Source organism: Cardiocondyla obscurior, linkage group LG02 (assembly GCF_019399895.1).
Source record: "Cardiocondyla obscurior isolate alpha-2009 linkage group LG02, Cobs3.1, whole genome shotgun sequence".
Lineage (NCBI taxonomy): Eukaryota > Metazoa > Arthropoda > Insecta > Hymenoptera > Formicidae > Cardiocondyla > Cardiocondyla obscurior.
This window is the reverse complement of record NC_091865.1, coordinates 6,478,279-6,501,077: the sequence shown is the minus strand read 5'-3', so window position 1 is coordinate 6,501,077 and position 22,799 is coordinate 6,478,279. Positions and strand designations below refer to the sequence as shown.

General features: G+C 39.8%; 1 protein-coding gene across 2 annotated transcripts in view; it reads right to left on the bottom strand.

Annotated features, from left to right (window-relative positions):
• Positions 1 to 22,799, bottom strand: part of LOC139109161 (uncharacterized) — a 204,380-nt gene that overhangs the window by 145,910 nt on the left and 35,671 nt on the right. The window contains exon 2 of one of the 2 annotated variants that reach the window (XM_070668019.1): positions 15,884 to 17,217. In XM_070668019.1, coding sequence (XP_070524120.1) covers positions 15,884 to 16,016 — 133 coding nt within the window. In that variant the 5' untranslated portion in view covers positions 16,017 to 17,217. The remainder of the gene's footprint in view (positions 1 to 15,883; positions 17,218 to 22,799) is intronic. The other variant, XM_070668027.1, reaches the window with a different exon arrangement.

The window sequence follows — 22,799 nt, the reverse complement described above, 5'->3', positions numbered from 1 at the left end:
ACAACGAAGTCATATGGTGGTCCCACGCCAAACTGTCCGCCGCAATTCCTTCGAGCGCATCTTCCTTTTCTTGTCCCTTCGAGTACCAGACGCCTTTCATCACTCTTTTGTACACGATCCGATACCCGAATGGCCATCTACATTATGGTTGCTTTCGTATTTTTACAAGTGAAGATGGCCGGGTGGCAAATGGACAGAAAGGACCGCGAGGTTGATGAAGAGAAAGGTTGGCGCGCTCTTCCACGTGGAAGGACTCAACGAATCTCTTCGCTTTGAGTGCTACTACGAGACTTAAAGGCAGCTCTTCGAGGAGTTTTGTGAAGAGCGCTACTTATCCAATGATTCTCTCAAGTGTCGAAGTAATCCACGATAGAGAACGCCAAACGAAATACCATTTTCCGATAACGGGTACGATATGCTTTTCGAATTCGTAAGTAAGTAGCGCGATATGCGATAATTGTCAAATAAATCGTTCGCGGATAGATCGAAATAATATTTTCTCCGTTTTACTTTTATTGGTACAAAAATACGCGGTAGAGTAATGTTTTAATTCGTGCTTCTTCTTCATATCTCCCCCTCCCCCACCTCGTTCTACCTTTGTAAATTTTATTTAAAAACAGAGTAACATTTTTGTCATACTTATAAATTTCATAATTTTTCCCAAGGCACAAAGGAAGATATACAAATGATAGGCAGCGCCGGCGTTTGCGATGTTAATAATTCTAACAACGAAACAGACACGCATTTTAATAAAGTAATGAATTTTTATGATATAGATAATATAAAATAGCAGATTATAAATATTAATGGAATTCACGGCGGGCATACAAACTCTTTGTATCAGCTGTATGTGCTGTGAAAAGCAGATAATTTAAAGCGTTCTTCTCAGTCGCGCATTTAATTTCGCGTGATTAAAACGAACTAGTTTTTGCGCAATTATGATGCCGCGGTGGTATCTGAATGAACGTTTAAGTAGCGAGGATACCAGACAATGAGTTTTGTTGAGAATGCGTTTGAAGGAAGGAACTGAAACGGCGAGAGAAAATACTCGCAATGCGTTCGCAGGACGTGCCAAGACTGATCTACCATTTCTTTCTTTTTCTTTTTTTTTTTCTTCCATTTTCTTCTACCTACCTCCGTCTCTATGCTTTCAACTATTCATTCTCCGGCGCGAGACTACTTCGGAGCTGGAATCTGCATAATTGTACGTCACTGCTTTGAAAATGCAGCTTTCTTTTCGGGCAGTTAATCTTTCGAGTTAATACCTCCCGTCTTTCAAAATTAAAGTGTTTTATCGGATCGTTAAAAGAAATTTTTATAAACCATTAAATTATTAAATAGCAGTGCGTGCAAAGATAAAGGTTCAAACGAGCTCTTTATCGCGCAATGCAATGTGTCAGTATAGTTGTTTTACTGCAGACAATTTTATAATATGAACTTTTCGATAAATATGTGCATCTCAAAAGCAGAAAGTAAAAACAATATTAATGAGACGTCGTGTTAATAAAATTATAACCCAAAGATAACGTAAATTCGTTGAATTGACCGTGTCTGCAACCTTTGTGGATCTTAGGCTATTAACGTCTGTACTCGATATCACTTTATTGATCTACCAATTTAAATTTATTTCCACCTTTAAAAACGTTAACGGCTAAACAAATGATAGAGGTATTTTGATAGCTAGATAAAAGTTCGTTTCAACTAGTACAACTAGGAAAATATTCCATGTTCTACATTGACAAGAAATTTACTGCAGTTTTATGGTCCCACGATGTCCAAAGCAATATCCATAACGTTACCATAAAACCGTAATACCGATAAAAATCGGAAATCTTTGATTTGCGTGGTTTTCGAGGAGTTTAGTTTGTGAAGATTTAGAATCAATTTTTTTTTTTTCAATCTCGAAGAAAATGTAAAATTAAAAAAAGAAAAAAAAAGAAAAAAAGAAAGTCTAATCCGATTAACGTGGTTTTATATTTCCGATAACTTTTAATTAAATCTTAATTTGTGTTTGAATTATTTGGAGAAATATAAAAAATCGTGCGTAGAAACTATATTAATTGCATTTAGTAAATAATGATCTATAAGCAATTTCACTTTGTTACCCGGTAATATATTTTTTTTTTTATTGTAATCTCGACATTTGCGTATTGTAATGCATGTTTGATAGAGGCGTGATCGACATTCGAGTTTGATGTGAAATAACGTCCAGTGGAAATTCCACCGTGATGTTGTATAGTGAGTTCCCCGTAACATTCCAATAAAAGAGAAAAGGAATTGTGCGATACCGTTTCCGATGGGTGCCCTTTGTGAAAACTGCTCTCGCGCGCGCGCCCGTTTCATTTGTATCCATTTTTACCGCAAATTTTACGCACACAGATATTCTAATAATCTATATACAGTACCGTACATACGGAGATCTTTCAATTGCACGCCAAAGTACACGAAAAGTTGTTAAATAAGAAAAGAAAATATAACGAAGAATTTCGGAGGTGTTTATTTCCGTTCGAGCTCGCGGAAAGGCCGAGCTTTCGCGGCAGGTCGTAGTAAACTATCCATAAATATCGATTTTCGATGAATTCCATTGCGCATTGCGCTTCTCGCAGTTGTCATGCGGCATTTCTTAAGACCTTTAAGTCCACAAAGCTTGTTATGTCGATTCACGGCCGACGTCGGAGTGGCAAGAAGTAGAAAACGTCGGACGAGAAGGCGGAATCTGCTCGGAGGCAGGGAGTCGAGGACCGGTAGGACGGAAAATTATGATCCACTCAGGGCAAATCCCTACCCTATTTCTGGCAGACAAAATCCTTGAAGTTTCTAGCAGCGTTTATCACGAAACTCAAGAAAAAAAAAAAAAAAAGAAAAGAAGAAAAAAAAAAAAAAAGAAATACACGAGGGAAACGTGGTGTTGAGTATGCGCTATACCGAGGGAAAAGTTTAGTCGCTGCTTACCAGGTCCGTGTAAAATTCGATAGAAATAAGTTAGAATGTTGAAGTTACAAGTAAACTTTCAAAGACGGACTTTCGAAGCGGATTTTCATTCAATTAACGCAGTTCTAATAAGCGTCTCCCGCGATGATGGGGAAAACCATTCCAATGAACTTCTATCGTGAACATTAAAACGATTTTCTCCGAGCAGCACGCGATTTTGAAGGATCCATTAAACGAAAAACGGGGGGAAGTATTGTATTAATACGCACTTACATTTGTAAATGTAACGCGCGAGTATAGCGGGAAAATATCGGGAATCAATTGCGATTAAAAATCAGCGAATTAAATTACTACTTTAGTTAAAGTATTGAAATAATTTGGATTATTTTTTATATTTACCAAGGCAAATGCGATTGAAATAAAACGCCCAGTACTATGATATAAAACTTTCTCGTAGAACTTGAGAATTGAGGAAAGAGGGTTGTTCGTGACACTGACATCAATAACTGTCGTGTAAATACACATGAGTGCTTATTCGCGAAAGGAAAATTGCCGTTCTTCAGAAGCGGGACAGCCTACTTTTCGCATCACTCAAATTATTTACTCATACTTTGAAATTTATTTCACACTTTAATATGAAATATTTTATAATTTTTTATATCGAAACACATGACATAATTGAGTTTTCCAAATTAAATATGCGCGATCAGAGACGCGCAATTATTTTTTTATCTTCGGCATACATTAAACGAGCTAATGGTACGTTGCATATAAAAATACAATTTTTTTGCCATTCAAATTATTACGCTTTTTCTTTTTCGATTTCGTGATTTTATTTTATTTTTTTCTTTTTTCTTCCCTCTTCTTCTCCCTCCCTCAGAAAACCATCTTTCTCGGGATAGAGATTAAAGTTCACGATCTTACAGAGCTTACGATCCGCGGGAGCGTAGGTTCGGCAAAAATCGTTTACCCACAGATCGCACAGCCGGTTAGCAGCGCGAATAAACACGAGCCACGAGTATATTTGCGAGACCGTAAAAAGCGTAAGCAATTTTCCCTCGCCACTGTGGAGCGAACTACCAACTTTTCGAATATCGCGAGAGAGGCTCTGGGAGTTACCTAGCGGAAAGAAGTAATCTCGCTCGCGTTGCAGCATCTCTCGTTTTCTTATTGGGCCATCGTTTAACGTGAGGCGGTGCTCGTCTTACCGCGGGGTCAAATTAAAAACTCGACTCGTACATCCACAACTCTTATTAAATCGTCAATATGCAATTTTGTTTTTTATTTTTTATAGTAAGTTTATTAATTACTTATACAATAGTGTTCTATCGAACAGATACCCGAGACATACAGAACTTTGATTTGTGAGATAAATAAATATATAATTTATATAATTCGTATTTACCGAGGGTGACATATGTTGGAGTGTTGGTTAGGGGTTATATCGTAACAGATATAATACGGTACGAAAGAAAACCGACGAACCAATCTAATTTTAAGATTTAATAACTGGTCAATTAAAAATTATATTTTCTTATTCCGCCGAGAAACAAACCAATCGTCACTTTCGGGCTTTCAGAATCGTCGCTGTTATAAAATCAAGACTCTTGTGCGAGCAAGAAAATCAAACAATTTAAATATTACAGAGACGTAATTCTCGTATTTTTTTTTTTTTGTACGTATGTATTTTTTAAATTTGCACGGAATATAGACGTTGCGTGGAACAATATAACAAATATGATAAAGATATTAAAAAAAAAAAAAGTTTTAAAGAATTCCAACATTTGATCATCGTATTTGATAACCGTAACCAAATTGCCCATTTGAGAGTTAATAAAATAGATTTGTGACTGTTATCTCGCGGTGTGAAATTTCGAGCGCAAATAATTTCGGAGCAACCAACATCGCATAGTAGAACAAACATGGAATGTCGTACTTGACCAATTCGTTATTACTACGGAATAAATGTATAACGCGGGATAGCTAAAATAAATCTGTATATCGGATATTCTCTCCCTGATATCTGAAATCAACTATTAACAAACGGTTGAGTATCACTTTCCATTGGATCATTCAATCCAGCAATTCGCGTATTATTTCACGTTCTGTCGATCCGAAAATAATAGATACGCATTATATTTAGATCTGCTCGAACGAAACTCAAACCGTGATACGACAATTCAATATATTCGAGTCTAAGCGTTATTATCGTAAATATCATACTAGCAGTACGCATATCAGATGTACATATGTACATCGCAAAAAGCGATACCAGGGAATAAAGCACTGCCTATTTTTGCCTGTTTATTAGTGCAAGAAATTATTTAATGCACTAGAACAAATTACTTGTTGTAAATACAATTTTTTTTAATTGATGGACGTAATGTTGGAGTAAAGAACAAATGTTTTTGAGTTTTGCACGCGTAAAACTAAAAAAATATACACCTCGCAACAAGATTTAAAAAGTTTTACTGATCGTAATAAAACAATTTAATTTCTTTTATCTCAATTTTCCATCGGCGATCCCTCGTTCACAGCTTGGAGCGTATCTACGCGTATTAAATGTCCGCCCCGTTAAACTGCAAATTTGATACTCCAAATGTAATTTTAATTAACTGAAAATATCGGATCGATTCGCGACAATTCGTTAATGGACAGCTCGCAGACAGTCGCGCTTTCCTCGAAAGTTGATTAAACACTCCAAACGACGAATTTCTCTTTAACCCCGGTAAGTTCGAAAACACATTATATCTCGTACATAGTTTCGTGCCGTATAAACCCATGTTAATTTAACGCAGTAGTTGAGTAATTACAAGTACATTCGTGAAATTTCATTTCCGCGGTCGGATTTAAGTAATTAATACAAGCGAAGGTAATTAAGAGAACAACGTTAAAAGTGTTTTAAATACATTTACTTTCGATGCGATCATCATTTTATCGTTGTTATATAAAATTAAATTAAATATATTACGCTGGCGAGCACACACGTGCATAAAAATTAATAAATTTGTTTTAATTGACCAGCCGATCGATTAAACGTTGTAACCTATTTTCGATCGACACGATGCCGATTCCCTTTCTCCTCGAAGAATTAAAAAAAAAGAAGCCACGCGAGAATAACCGTGAACCAAGAAAGCTCAGTATCAAAGCTCCTGTCGTGATGATGCAAACGTGCAGTGTTTGCGAAACGTCGGCGTAATACCGTTACTCAACGCGGCTTCCACTCGAAAGCCTTTGTTTTAAATTTTGATAAAACCGACCGTCCGCGAAAGTCTTAAAACTATATAATTAATAAACTATTTTCTTATCAAATAACGTCATCAATTGCTACCGCGTGGTTATTCTCATTCTTTGCCACCGTTACCGTCGCAATTTCAGCTCTTTGCAACGTATTATAGATATCTTGTACGTGCCCTCCGACAGATAAGTCGTTTTTACGACCATAATTCACAGCACACGCAATATCTCAGAAACATTTGGCCGGTATCGAAAAGTGCTCAGATAAAAGAGGATCACTCCTAGTCGTTCCAAGTCCTATGCGCCAACAGCGTGCAACGTATCGCATACCTCGTATTCCAGATCGCGCCCTCGTCTAAGATGGATTTTGCATTTTATGGGGGATAGATATCGCGGCTTTATCGCCTGGCAAGGTGCGCGTTTTGCTTTATCATCCGCGTGTTTCCACCAAAATCGAAATTGAAATATAATCCACCGGTCTACGTTCCTCCTATCGTTCGTTCTTATCTCGCCGCGCTATATTCCAAGTCCACCATTTCATTCTTCGCGCGATACACCCCCGTGTCCGGTTAGTTAATTCTTATTAAGTAGACATCAGACTCGTGTCATATTTTTTTCTCAATTCCTATTTTTTTTTCTTTTTTTTTTAAGTGTTTGCTTTGGCACGTGCTCGAATCAAAGTTATATACAATACAAGCAGAATTTTAATTGCATTTTTCTGTTAAACTAATGACCCCGAGATGCAACGTTGATCATTATCGTATTTTTTGTTTAATTGGTATTTAATCTGCGTTAAAAATTCGTAGAAACGAAAGGTCGGCGGAGAGTCTGACTCATTGCAATTCGCGTAAACTACACGTTATGTTTCGTAAAAAAATATTCTCCATCGTTCGGATAAAACTTTATAGAATGTGAAGTAAATCATTTTAATTACTAAACGCGTACGATCGTAATTGCATTGTCCCGCATGCGGAAGCACTTTCGCTTTCCGTGCGACGCTGATTTCGGACGGTAGCGCGAGAAGAACGAAATTGAGGCACGAAGCGGTCTTGTTCGGGACGTGCCGGAGTCAGCCCTGGATATTTTGAACAATATTGCTGGCAGACCGTAGCAGCCGTCGCCGCCGTTGGGAAGTTGGTGGAGGGTAGTAACTCACGTCGGGGGTTGCTTTAGCGCGACAAGAATCGGTGGCAACTGTAGAGGGACGCGATGAACCTGGAGGGATGGCACGAAAGGGATTGCGCGGAGAGCACTCGTGACGAGTGCGAGAGCAGCCAGCCGGCTGCACCGCCCATGGCAATTCCGGCAGGCCCGCCGGCTAATTGTTCTTGCTGCAAGTTACGAGCCATGTCGCGCGATGACGAGAGGCTGCGATTGCCGCTCTCTCGAATATCGACAATTCTCACGCGAAACAGTCTTCCGATTCAGATTGCTGTGAGTAGCAATCACACAGCCGATTTCCGCACGACTATCCAACGCTACGTTGCGTTGCGTTGCGTTGCGTTGCGTTGCGTTGCGTTGCGTTGCGTTGCGTTGCGTTGCGTTGCGTATATGTGTATGTACATAGGGGCAATTACCGAATGTTTAACCGCTAATTAAGCAGGTACCTTCTATTGCAATTTCTGTAGATCTTTCGTTACTCTCCATCAGCCGAATACGCAGCATTAATATTTTTTTTATAGTAACCACCGCACGGAATAATTTTTTAAACGAAATTATACGAGACGCACGAAATACGCGTGATAAGAGTATGTAGCAATGTAGCCGAATGTGTCAAAATATTTTACCTTCAACCTTGCAACTATAAACGCGAGAATTATTTTAACGCTTTGAAAAATGTTTCCGGTATGGAATCTGAATTGTTAACTAGGCCACGTATTGCAAGTGACCGTTGAATGTGTGCCGGAAATATCGCGTAAGAAAAAATAAAGGGAGAACCGCCGTGAAAAATATCGACGTTGATTCGACATAGGTATTGTACATACACCGGTCTGCTATCGGCGTCGAATTTCAACGAAATCCGCCGGTGTAAGAGAAAAGAAGATCGATTTCCCCGCCGCTGCTCGCTCGTGAATTTGCGAACAAAGGTCCGTATAAAACATTCCAGCGCAACGAGATTGGTGATTGTGTGTGCCGCGCGGAATGAATTAACAGGAATCGATTGTCAGATACGAGTCGGATGAAGGGACGGTATGCGAGATCTGACGACGGTTGAATTAGACTGGTATTGCTAAATGCCATCAGCCCGAGGTTAATTGTTCTTGCCAAACTGCTATGTTACGAGCTTCGTTGGACGATGACGAGTGACTCGAATGGAGAAATTTGAATTTTGATGGTACGTACCGCTGATCGTTTGTCGAGCAAACTCGATTTACGTGCACGGTTTAATAAATCCGACGATATATAATTTTAGCGATTTCTTCTGAGAAATAAAATAATAAATATTGCCGGTCGTAATGGACAAATAATTTGCAAATTATTTCAGGGAGATCAACGCGCAAAAGTGCGCATGTCATTAGCAAATGATGTACCTCGATATTATATCACAGAAAATATTTTCACATTATTACGTCTCTTGCGTGTAAAAATTAATATTTCATATTCGAAGCTTCTTATAATATTGCACAGCTTCATGCTATTGCATCGTAACATTAAGATAATAAAAATAATAATAATAAAGATCTATTTCGAACTTGTTAATTAAACAAGAATTTAGAACAGAATAATTAATATTACTCAAAAACAACAAAGATAAATACAAAAGAGAAAGAGAAATGCGCGAGACGTTCTCCAAGAGAAATTAGCTCCAAGTATCGATCAGTAATCCACGGGGATGCGTCGCAGTTCAATAACCCTCGACGAAAACTTGGAAAAGTAACACTGAGTAAATTCGCGCGGAAGTTACGTTCGACCGAGCGGAGCGTTAAACTGCATCCAAAAACGTGAATTCGCACGGACACGCGCGCACATTGCACTACACGACTAGTGTACAGGCAACCGTCCTACGTACCCTGTATATTCTACATCGCTTTACACCTACGCAAACACGATACACACACGAGAATGCACATGCACGCGTGCAATGCCTAGCCTACCTTAACATGTACGTTTACTATACGCGCACGCACGAATATCGAAGGAAATATAGTTCCGCGCAAGGGTTCTTCGACCCCCTCGGGGAAGTTACTATACGCGCGAGAAGGAGAATGCAGTTAGGTGACAAAGGAGGCGGTACCAGAAGGGTACTAAAGAGATAGAGAGAGAGAGAGAGCGCGAGAGAGAGAAGTGCGGCGAAGCGTCGGGCGCGGAGACAAATTGTCGAACAGTGCTTGCGGTCGGACATACACATGTTCGCCGAAGTTGGGTTACATTTAGAAAACAGGATTACAGTTTGCCCGACGATCCCCGGTCCGTCGACCAGGCGGGAAACAGCGCGATGCGGCCGCGGGGAGGAGAAGGGGCGCGAAGACTATGAAACTGCAATGCACCTGCACACCGAGGCGCGCAGGTGGCTTTTCAAGTTCGCTCGGTCGAGGTGGTCGCGATGCTCTGTAACAATGCACCGGCCCCGATTGCGAGATCGACGGAATACGAAACTTTTTTTCTCATTATGCGACGGCTTTTTACAGCTGCTCCCTGTTGCGCGATTCGACAATCGAACGATGCATTCACGATAAATTTCTTTCGTCGCTGATTGAGCTCTTTGAGGATTTGCATAAAATTTAACAACAGTTAAAATAATACGCGCTTACATTTTTGTTGCCGCAAATCTGTTCAGTATAACCAGACTAATTTTTTTTAGAATAACAAAATGTCTCGCTTTGTCGTACATAATCATTTATTCTTACGTATTTCAATCACTTTACAATATCAAGAGGAATTAAAATAATGTTTTTAATAATTCTCTTAGTGGGACAGTTTGTCGGAGGGAACAAAATTTCAAGCAAGATCAAGTTAATACATAAGAGAACTAGTAAATATCGACTCTCCTTCCCACCCAACTCCCACACACATAAATACACACACAGAGTCTCAGTGAGGAATATCAACTGAGCATCCATCTACCGAGAAAACAAGGTTGTCTGAGCGAAGTTTACAATTCACTTTGAAAGAGCGCTTTCTGGGTTTCGAGGGATGTTTTATTGTTGCGAACACACAAATTGGTGGACAGTAGTCGCTTATGAAAGCAAGACTGCCATCAATATTGAATCGTCCGGTGGCACGCGTGCGAGGAGAGGAGGGAGAGGAGAAAAGTTCGAGATACCCGATTCCACGCATACGACGAGGCGTGCTCGTCCTCCTTGAAAAGCAAACGGAATAGCCTCTGTTTACTCGTCCGAGCAAACGTTTTCGCCTTCGTGAACTCCGTATACTCGTCCTTTGCCGCCTGCTTCGTGCCTCCTCAAACGCACGGCGCGAGATTGTCACGTTCTCCCTCGGCACACGCTACATTTTGACTTATAAATCAATACGACGGAACGCATTTATAGCTCGCACTCTGCCGTATTTTCACAGTAGTGAAAACTGTTTGAGACCGGTGTGGGTATGCAAAGAAACCCCCGTGTACATGTATGTATATATATATATTTTTTTTTTATTTTTTTTTTTATAATCGGATTTTTTGTAATCCGTTTATTTTTCAAATATGCAAATATATTTGGACGGTATCAACCATTTATCACAGAAGAAATAAAATTTGACGCATTGCGTAATCGTGGAGAACACATTTCTAAGCGAACGTTTTTGCAAAATAAAATTTATCATCGTCATCCGAGCGGATACTTCTAACGTATATTTTTCTAACGATTGATTCACTATAGAAGTTGTAAATACTACATTGCGATCGCGTTGTTAAAAGGAAACGAGTTAGCAAATTAATTCGCGTCGCGTAGTGCGTTCTTCCGTGGCATTGTTAATAAAGAAATGCGATAAAACCGAAAGGATCAAAGTTTAGCTCGTGAACGAAGTCTCTTCAGGACAGTAAGTAGTAACGATCGAGTTTGAGTCCACATAGCGCGTGATAAGATTAAACGGCTCGAAACGAGAAAGTAAAGAAGGAAAAAAATAACGAAAGATTTCTGTATGCCCTTTCACGAGAATCCCGATCTTTGAAGACTGATCACGATATTCGACTCGCGTTCGTTCAACTTGAATCTCACTGGGGCTTTACGAGCGTAAGTCTTTTTACAACCTTTGACTTCATTCGCCAAGTTGAACACTCGCGCGTAAAAAAGAAAGAAGCTCATTTTTTTGTTTTTTTTCTTTTTTTTATCAAGAAATAACGTAACTCGAAGAAGTAAAACGATTTAAGAATCATCTTAAGCAGTTGTATCTAAGTTGTAGTTAAATTAAACCAATTCTTCGTTCCACATTTACATACATCGCTGAGCTAAATCACTCTTGTCGTTTTTATGAGGCACTGTTATAGGATAATTTATTGATCTACGATATTGGCTTAGACGATATCAATCACCTATTGTTATAAAGACCAGTTCGTCATAAATGACGAACGCAACATAATAACGGCACATGAAAGGAATATAATTACTACTATGCTACAATGGAAGTATGATCCTTTTGAAGTTCAAATAATGAGACAAGGTGCGCGTAACCGGTAGCATGCTGCGTGCATTCATAACTCGCCTGTGTGAGTATAATATTTGAATTAAGTACGCATGTCTGACTCACAATGCGGTTTTCGTGCTACCTACATGCGCTGTAATACGCAAGATATCGCGCCACTGATCCGTTTTTCTGTAATTCGCCACCAAAATTAAAAGAATAAAACGCATCAGTTCAAGTTCTTTGTTTCACGGTCTCCGGAGCAGACTCCAAAGATTTAAATACAGTAAAATCTTTTGCATCCTTTTATTAAAACACCGTCGATGTAACGTCTCCGTAATTTCCGCGTTGCAAAAAAATTCTTCAAAGAGAAAAAAAATTTTTTTTCTTTTACGTAGAAAAAAAAAGAAACCTCGAAAACGGCTTCGTTTCTTTCGTCAAACGTTTACTATATTGGTAACTCGCATAAAGCGGCGTGCAGGATCGCATGACAAATGACTTACAGCCCCGTTTGTGTCGACTTAGCGCGACGCGAGAGACTATCCATCTCCGATTTCTGCTCGCAGTAGTTAGTTTTCCCCGTATTGCGCAATATTCACGGGAGGCGTCAACCGGGTTTCGACCTTTTCACGTCATGAAACTTGGCAATTTCCACACGGAGAAACAGCAAGTGCTTGGTATTCGGATGTTAATTAATCGACGTTTTAAGACGGGCGTATTTGAGATACCGATGCCGAGAATCGTTCCTCTCTCACGGCTTCCATGTACGTCTTCTCTCCCGCTCTCTTTTGTATGCAATTTCGCTTTCTCCGCCTCCTTTATCCTTTCATAGCGGCGCGAATTATTATAACGATTCCCCGTGTCTCTCTCTCTCTCTCTTTCTCTTTCTCTTTCTCTCAGTATCCTTGTTATCCGCCGTTAATTAGAGTACAGTCTGCTACCGACGACAACCAACTGCAAACGAGAGCCTTTAGTGGCGATTCTATATTCCACCCTTTCGTCTAAACTCCCTCGCGGGGCTCTTGCCCGATCCATCGTAATCGGAGCATGATGTTTGCGGCTTAAATTATTCCGACGCGCGACGAATCTACACGCAACTCTAGATCACGCTTTAAAGGATCTGCTTGTCTAGCCCAGTCGTTACTACGACGACATCGCTTACGACCGAGTCAGACTCTAACTGGAGGGATCTTACTAAATGGACGAAGGACGCGTAACGATCTAGAAGATTGATGCGCCACAATGGCGCGCGATAGTGAATTCCCAGTTCCTAGGATATGCTGCGCATTGCTACTTTGGACTTTGAATAAGACGACATTTCGCTTAGCGAATGTGTATCACATTTGCGCCATCGTGCTTACACGCCGAGTAAATCCCTGCAAGTCGCGTCTCTGTGTGATTGTCAACGAAAACTCGACACGGTACAACGAATAATTGAACTGGAAATGTAGTAATATCTTTCGAGAAATGAAACGTTACGTTTGAAAATTAAAACATTAAAGCACTTTCAGCAAAAACTGCAACTCCGATTTTGATGTAACTCGTAATTTAAATTAAATTTTTTTTTTTTTTTTTTTAAATTTTTATATATCACCTGGTCGTTATATTTCCTATTACAAATGTTGGCGAGTAAATCTCGGAAAGGCAAGGAAGGCGCAACTTTGAGACTTGTTCATTAAGACAAACAAGGTAAGATACGTCGGAGTTGTAGAACGGTAGTGCTTAATTTCTCACGATGAAGTTCTAGTGATTAAGACTGCGATCAGACTTGGCGGAAGTTGCAAACTCGAGGACGCTCACCTTCTCATATCAGCTTATACGCGGCCTGCAACGGTAACCTTAGACATAACTGAAGAAAATTGAGTTACTTCGGGCACGTTTCAGATTGATTTCTTGCTAGCGGGGCCTTATATCTTTCTACGGGGCGAAGCGTGATTGGTTTTCAATCCGTTCTACGTGGATCGAATGATCATTCGGTAAAACTCTACTTCGGTTAAACCTCTTGCAATATCGTTCTGTGTATGTGTGTTTGTGTGTGCGATAATTTGATCTTGCTGTAGATACATTGTTACCGATTCCAGATCCCCCGCATTTCCTCTCGGGAGTACGTAAGATAAAATACTGTCTATCGACAGACAATCCGGTACGCTCGGCCTGCCATTTTCATGTTACATTTATGATTTTAATCCTTCATATTTTGCAGTATATTATTTATAATAATATATTGCAGCGCCAGAATGTAAGTTTTCGAGCGTAATAATACAAGGGATTATTTTGTTAGTATATTTAAATAAATGTAAGTTGCGCCCGATTATTTAGGAGAGTATGACACAAAATCCTCCATATTTCAATCCACTCGTGTTCTATTCCATTAGGTGAGTTTATGAACTGCAAAATCTACTTATCAGCGCAGCATTTACAATTTCATTAGCGTGCGCAAAAGTTATGAGATCGTAAAGTAAAACAATACACATAGACGTAATAACTATCGATTTAAATTTGCAATTTGGTGATAATTAACAATAAAATATATTAAAATCGTCCGGTCTAATAAATTATGTGACGGACCATTCCTGTAATTCGATTATTGCGACGTCCATCAGGCGGAGTGACGGCATTAACGGATAAATGTCCCGGGTTATAAAAATTTAATGTCCGTTGAGATCTGAATACTCGTGAGATTGCTTTTCTCTTAAGCGAGTATTTTATGCATTTATCATCATTCCCGGTTTGACGCTCCCCGCCGCCACGCGGGCAATAGATTAAATTCTGAACTCATTTTTCCAGAAGAATATCATTAAAATAATTTACGATTGCACTAATGGAACATATCCTCAAAGCAGCGTGTAATTTGTTCCGATAGCGAGTCACACCTTGATAAAAACGCTTCAAATTACTATCAAGTAACATTATCATATTAAGTATTTTAAAAATTAATTATTAAACGAGCAATTTTTATTTTACTGCATCACTGGAGTTTCTTTGTTAAAAGTTGTAAAAAGAACGAGTATCAATCAATTAAAGTAGACGTTGTTATTTGACATTATTTTAAAGAATTAACTACTGTAACTTTCAATGCTTTATATCAATAGATGATATTAGAAAAAGAAAAAAATAGAAAAAAAAAAAAAAGTGTTTCAGGAACTCTGTCCATTTTTTTTAGATAGACTCGTTTCACTTTGATGTCTCTTTTTTCAATTGCTACGCGGAAAGCTGATGCGCCATTAATTGTACCCGTTTGCGAACTTTCAGCCAGTCGTCGCTCGTTAATTGACACTATCAATCCTTCGTACAGGGTTATCGTGAGGCACACTTTCGCGTTTACCGCTCGTTGTTGGCGCTATAACCTTGATTGCCAAAGTTCGAGTCGTTAAAAAAGATTCGGAGAAACGCGGAAAAAATAATGCCGCGCGATATTTCATCGTTTACTGCGTCACTTCTTCTTTTCCTTTTTCGCTTTCCCGTCGGACGAATGAAAATATGTCGCGTAAAAAAGAGGAAGCGCGTGTGTGCTCATTTTGACATGTTTTTTCAGCTCGTAACGAAGCGACGCGCCAGCGCGGCCCGAAGCATAATTTATCATAATGTATTATCATATGAAAATGAAGATTAGTGTACGTGACAACTGCAAATATCGCGTGTTCCACGAGGAAATCACGCGAAATGATAAATGATGTTAATAAGTCACATACACAAGGAATCAGTGACACATTATTACGTTTTAACTCCGACGAAATTAACATTAACGTTATATTTTATTATATAATATTCATATTTTTCCACTGAAATATGTTATTCGTTAATTGCGTTATAAACCTTGGTCGAAAATGTGCAAGTACAATTACATCTCTCGCTTATCGTTTAGCTATACCTTCCACGAGGTTACTTTAACCGAATTTAATCAATGTGAAACAGAGCACCGCGAATAAAATTAATCTCCAAAGGAATTAAAAATTAAAAATCTCCAAATTATATTTCGACATACGTGGTTACTCGGGATGAAATTAATTATAACGACGGTTTAAGAGTAGCTTGAAATAGGATTCATAAACGCGGACGTAGGATAAGAGCGTATCGATTAAACTTTATCGTAAATGCAATCTAAACGCTTTTCGTCATTACGTCGATGATAAAAAGTAATCGTTTTACTCACTGTATCCTCCGACGTAGATCGGCGTCCATGTTACTTGAGTATAGGCCAAGGGAGTAGCTGCAAATAACACGGCGCTGAACCATACCGCTCGACGTACCGCACTCATTTCACTAACGGCTTCGATAGTTGTCATTTTTCCTTTCTAGTTTCAATCAGTTCTCCGCCTCGATATCATTTTCTCTGACATGCCTCCGCTTATTTCTTCCCCGCTGCGCCCGGTCCTCTTTTTCTCTCCCCTATCCCTGTTCTTCTCTCGTCCGAGCGCGGTCGCACAACAATACGTCACAGCCGCCGAATATCTGCACAATCGAACAAAACTCTCGATACTGCCGGCGCGGCGTTTTATCCCGTCGCGTCTCTCAGCTGGTATTTTCATATCATTCCGGAGTTGCTCGAAGGAAACTATAAGAATACGCTGCCGCGTAATATCTACACGCATAATATTTATACGATTCAATTGGGAAGTTCTCAAAAGAGGAATTTCATTAAAGCGAGACCGCGCATTGATAAGAGCGAAGGATCGACGCGAGAAAGGATAGAAGTGGGCGAGTACGAAGCATAAGGATCCAACGGCGAAATTAATTTCGAGAATTCAAATAGAGAAAATATGTATGCGCGTTGATTGGAACGAAAGGTACGAGGCACGTTTTACTCGTAATTAATCTTGAATTCTGGGTCACGGTCGGGTATAACGATTGCGCGCACATATACGTATATTGTATAATCCCGGAGCAACGAAATTAATTAAGCGCGATCACGCGTTTCTTTGGTGTAATTGGTGCTCAACGTAAGATTAACATGTCTGCGACGGATATGGAAATTTAGAATAAAGGGACAGCGGCCCGCCATTGTTTATCAGACACACTTTTTCCACGTCATTGAACGAAAGGGCTTTATGTCACGTAAAATTTTGCACTCTCGCTGCCGTTATTCCTCTTCCCCGGACAGAATCTTCATTTCTGCGCGAGTCTTGATTTATGCACCCTATACTTCACGTTCCTTCTTCTCAGAACGTATTACTCCGTTCCTTCGGGTATAACATGAAGACACAATCATCGCTTCCACCGACGGCGATCGCGAGAGTAACGGCGTCTTCCCGCTTTCTCGCTCTTTTTCACTCTGTCTTTTTCTTACACGTAACATGTGCCAGAGCGTTTCCACTATTTTCTGTCTCTTTTTTTTTTTTCTCTCCCTTCGGATCTTCCTGTCGAGCTTTGGTCTTCCTCTCGCTCTCTTACAGAATTAGACTCGTCTAGACCTTTACTCGTTTTCTTAAATCCTTCAATGACTCGCTTAGATCAAAAAGCGTTTTTTCTGCTGATACGAGATCCCATCTGCAACAAAATAGCAAAATATTTCATTAGAAGGGTTCCTTTGATGGATGATCATTAAGAAATGAAGCGCGGACAGGTCTCAAAGAACTCTTGTGGAAAATTCCAAGGCAGAAGAAGACTATTGGAACCTGTTTTCTGGAGATTTTCGCAGCGACCAAAGCGGCTTTTCTAAATTAAAGTATTTGCCGCTTTTGTTAAGCTTTTCGTGTAAAATTCTTATTCTGATAACAATACAAAAAGAAAAAGAAAAAAAAATTATTCTACAATAAAATAAATAAATAAATAAATTTTGAAGAATTAGAAAATAATTCATACTACTAGATTATTTTTGGGGCCTGGTCGAGCACGAGTTACATTAATTTCCATCACGTCTGAATCGAGGTGAAATTCATACCGCGTCGAGCTGAGAGAAACCGCGCAGCTTCTAGGGCTCAAATGCATTGGCATTTGCATTTCATCTGCTAGGAAATGTCGTCGATGTCTCGTTAGCGTATCTCCATCGAAGCGACGAGCGACGCATAAGTCGGAGGTCATGGTTTCCCATAATGTTTCACGGGGTCGCCAGCGAGAACTCGGAGGCCGCGGGGGATGACGACCCTATTACGGACGCCAGCGAAGGGCGAACGGGCAGTCGGCGATTCAGTTGTCGATAATGTGACTAGCCGGAGTTATCCCGTCGTTTCACCGGCGAGGGTGTTATTCACTCGTCGTTACCTATCGCCGTTGGTTTTATCGCGAACTTGTCCCGCAGTTATGAAAAGCCACTCGTTCTGCAAGGACGACCTTTATGCACTCGCTCATACAGCGCACAGTGGACGATCGGGTGCTTAGCTAGGTGGACCGTGGGTGCCTGTTCCTCTTTCCTTTACCCCCTGCCATCCTCCACTATGCACTTATCGCTCGTCCGCCTTATTAGCTCGCACTATCTTCTTAACTGCTTTTAACACTGCTTCAACCGAGATTCCTGAACACTTTCTTACAGCGTGGCATTTTCCGGTCTACGATTACGCTCTGGAAGTAGAAAGCAACTCGCAACTTTCGCCGTCGTATCATTCCAGGATAAAGAAAGTAACTCTGTTAAGGACATTTCTCTCAAGTGTATAAACTCAACTCGCGTAAATAACAGCATTTCGTGCTTTTCCTTTTTCTTTATCTAGCATTCATTCGTTTGCGCAAAATTCGCCTCGTTCCTCTCTTATCTCCCTTCTCCCCGTGTCTATTTTTACGTCGCATAGAAAAATAAAACAAGAGAAACACTGGACGATAAATAATTATCTTTTTTCTTTTTCGGCCAAGTGAACAGAAGCAGGCGCGCTACAGAAAATTACGCAGTCTGACGTGAAGCTGACTTCATCTACTGGATATATTTTGCAATAGAATTGTCAGGTTTAGTACGGCGTATCCTTTTTGTTACCGTACTTCCAATTATTTTTTAACGCTACCATAAACACAAATAATATTTTTATTCGATTCAATTGTATTGTAAATATTTTTATTATTTTTAATTCTCGAATAACACGCTGAAATACGACGATAACTCAGGATGACTTTTAAAACTATTCAAATATCATTAGCTAATAATTTATTATTTTTTCTTAAACATTGTGACGATCAAGTACTTCTTCCTCTAGAATAGCGTTCCCTTTTTTTTTTTCTTTTCAAGTTATCTCTATTAAACTGACCGTCGCTGCGAACCGATCCAGCCAAAAGGTGTCGATGCAGTTAACTTAATCCAAACACTGATTGGACGTCGACGAACGGCGGTCGAAATAAAAGGAGAAACATGTAACGGGAGTTGGCGTAAAAGAACGAAAGAGAAAGCCGCAAGTGGCTTGTAATTGTGCTATGCAATTATGGCTAGTTCCGTTTGATAAAACTGACTAAGCGGTAAAAGATGGTTTCGATGGAACGAGAATCAGCGATTATCAGAATGTCAACGACACAAAGGCCGAGTCAGTCTTGCCCTCTTTATCTCTCTCTCTCTCTCTCTCTCTTGCTACATCTCCTTTTCGTTTTGCAGTTTGCAATTTACTTCTCGCTTAAAAACTTGATTTTTTTCCATTTTTAGTCTTAGCACTTTATTATGTATGTAGATCAGTATAAATTAGTAAAATGTGAATTCGATGATTGTAACTGTGTGCTTTTCGCACATTAAAATTAAATCATAAAATTAGTAAAGACGCCCACTCCGAAAATTGTCATAAAATTTTATTTTTTTTTTTTATATTTAATATTTAATCTATCAGCTTGAAAATTGGGCCTTATTCCTCGTAATACAGTTTAATGCTCGTGTCGAAACTAAATGGCCAAGTTCTCTTTAATAGGTAAGATCGAATGTCCGAAGAGGTAAATAGGTACTAGTAAATAACATTTCTCGTTGCAAAGATAATTACTCGGGCCGCAGTTCGCGCGAGTTCACGCCGCGCGTCTGGAGTTTGCCTCGCTTCCTCTCTCTGCTTTCCTCACCCTTTGTCTAGCTCTGTTTCTTGATGCTCCGGCAACTCCTCGTTTAGCACCGCCGCAAATTAGCCTGCAACCGCGTTTTCCGCGTCCATCTACAAGCAGTGTAGCGCACGCGCGTCGTTTTCGTTTCAAGGTGAAGCACATGTTCTTTGGCTGAGACTTAATTAAAGGTGCGCTATTTCTTGTGAAAATATAGCCCGCGCTGCCTATTTAATGTTAACCAAATGCTCATTTAATAAAATGAAAAGAATTATATGGAATCTAATCGTTCTCGGCTTGAAAGGGTTGCCGAAGAGTAAATAATATGCGCATATAACATCTGCGAACTGCTCTTCCCTCGTGCCTTTGATAGCACTAAAAACTTTCAGCTTTACTGAAACTCGAACTAAACTAAGTGTGCGAGAAAATACATTTGTAATTATAAGGGAGAAAGCGATTAAACGGTAGTAATAATATTCGCAGCGATTCACCATCCGCAGCAATATCCCGCGACAGCAAAGACAATAATATTGATGATAATTAATTCGCTAATCTCTGCTGCAAGTGTGTACGGCTATTGAATGCGCGACGAACCGTCATAATTATTAATCGCGTTAGGTATCAATTAGAGAGAATATCGATTAACCGCGCGTCAGAATGTATCTTAGCCCGTCGACAATCACGGCCCCCAATTGTCTGTGGCTTTAGATGACTGTGCGTTTCGCAGCATAATTAATCATCTGACCATCCTGCCGATCATACAACTCGAAGTGGCGTTTCTTGCGCGGTACTAGCTGTAAATTCCAAACTAACGAGCAAAGTCATTCGTGCGTTGTACGTAAGATTAACGTCGCGTGTACATGTACAACAATTCTGGATAACAAAGCTATAACTGCAACAAAATTTTTTTGTAAGACGTACGGGTAAAAAAAAAAAAAAATAAAAGGGGGAAAACTGAAATTAACTGCATGGCTTCTAATGAAAATTATTATCATATTAAATACGATGCTATTAAATGTGCTTATAAATTTTCTACAGCTGCTAATTAATAATTTATAGTCTGAGTGTTGCGTACAAATTGCACGCCGGTAATTTATTCGCGAGTATTTGTAAACTTATTGGGGAAACATATTCCGCCAGTATTTGCTAAAATATGTAAAGTAGAAGCAGCCACGCTTGCGCCTTTCGCTGTGGTTTGGCTATTGTAGTTGGAAGATATATTCTTGGATAAGACTGTGTGATAAAGATATATGCATCGAGCATTAATATTCAGGTCAGACCGAGCGTGAATTCTGTAGCGAATGTCGCGCTCTGCTATAGTTCCACGAGAGCATCTCGGGATGTACTCAAGTTATATACTCGCTGTTTCGCAGAAACACACATTAAACGTCGTTGATGCCTCCTATTTACAGCTGTAATCGCGTCGTATTCAAATCTCAGATTTCGTTGGGACTGTTGTTACCGTCGAACGAAATCATGCATTTATTTTAATTAAAAATCTGATAGCGGCTCTCCCGTTTTTTTTTTCCTCCCCCAATAAACTCTTAAAGAAGAGCATTTACTACCAATTAAATTTTTGATTTTGCTATTATAAAACAAGTATTATTTATTTCGTTATAGTTAGGAATATCGATTGACATATTAATCTTTTTCTCTTATTCCGCGAGGGTTGCTTAAGTAGTCTCCTCTTTGTAGCAGAGAACAAATCATCCAGCGCACAATTACCACGTCTCCATAATCAGTCAGGTTTCTCACAGTGGTCCCATGTTTGCCAGCCGGAACGCGGCGCATTTAGTTTCTAATGGAGCTTAGCGACTAAGGATAATGACACGTTCGTTCCGCAGCAGCCAGCAACCTCCGTCCGAAACGTCGCGGCACTGCCTCGTGCTAGTCCAAGCACCAGACAATATTTGTTTTTCACTCCAACAACTACGGCAAACGTAACGCCACGTTGTTTGCCGGAGTAGAACTTCGAACTAGCTACCGAAAGGATAGAGAACGTCTCGTACGTGTTTACCAAACCGATGTTTATTCGCCTGGGAAGTGTGTTATAATCGAAACTGTAAATTAAATTTTTTTAGCTTTGTTGTAAAAGAAAATGTTAATTTTTTAATACAATACGTTACTTTTAACGACACACCTGCAATGCCCAAGACGTGCGCTTCGACAAAAGGTACATTTCAATGTAACATACGCGAAGATACCATCTATACCTTTTAAAACAACTGCTTTATAAAGAAAAATACAGATTCTCTCCTGCGGATCTTTAATAGTTCATTGCGGAAGAGAATTTTATGGTCCTCGCTGTTTCTTATTTTATGTAAATCTTTCTTTTCGGCAAAGTAATATGTTTCGCAGGCGCCTGGAGTATTGATAATTATTATCCCCGTCGCGAGATTGCATTGCCAAGAGCGCGGTGTTTTACAACGAAAGTAAGAAAAGAAAAATATAAGAGCTGCCCCGAATCGCGGCAATATAGAAACAGAATGGTTATCCCGTTTCTCTCTCCGCTCCAATCTTTTGAAATTCATATTCATGGAGCTGTAACGTGAGCTTATAAGCGCATAGGAATAAATAAAATAATATAATTTCGTCGAAGCTGCACAATAATTTTTTTTTTTTTTTTACATTTTTTTACATTATATAAATCTTATTTTAATTGCGCTTAACAAATATCTCAATATAAATCGCAATGCCAATAAAAACTGCTTTGTATTCCCGGATAAAGATATTTCAACGTTCGTTCTTGAGTTTACTCTCGGGCACTTGATCGTGTGGGATCCGTGCTTTCTCCCACGTCGCAAGCAAGCCGGGTATTGTTCCCTGAGCGTGCATGACAAAGTTGCGGCATGCGTTCTCTCGATGAGCACACGTTGAAATCTACAAATGCATATATAACCATGGCTCGCAGCCGTGGTCCGACGATCTTCCCTGTTCCCTTCGCTCCGGGAGCGGGTACTCACGCTTCACTTGCCACGCGTAACCCACGTTCTCGCGTATCCGCATCCGGGAAAAATATAGTTTCGGCCGTGTGCAAGTGCTTGGAGACGCGCCACCAAGATATACGATACCGACGCGATTTATCATCGTGACAATTTCGAACGGAGCAGCCGTTTCGCAGCCACCGTTTTCCACCCTGT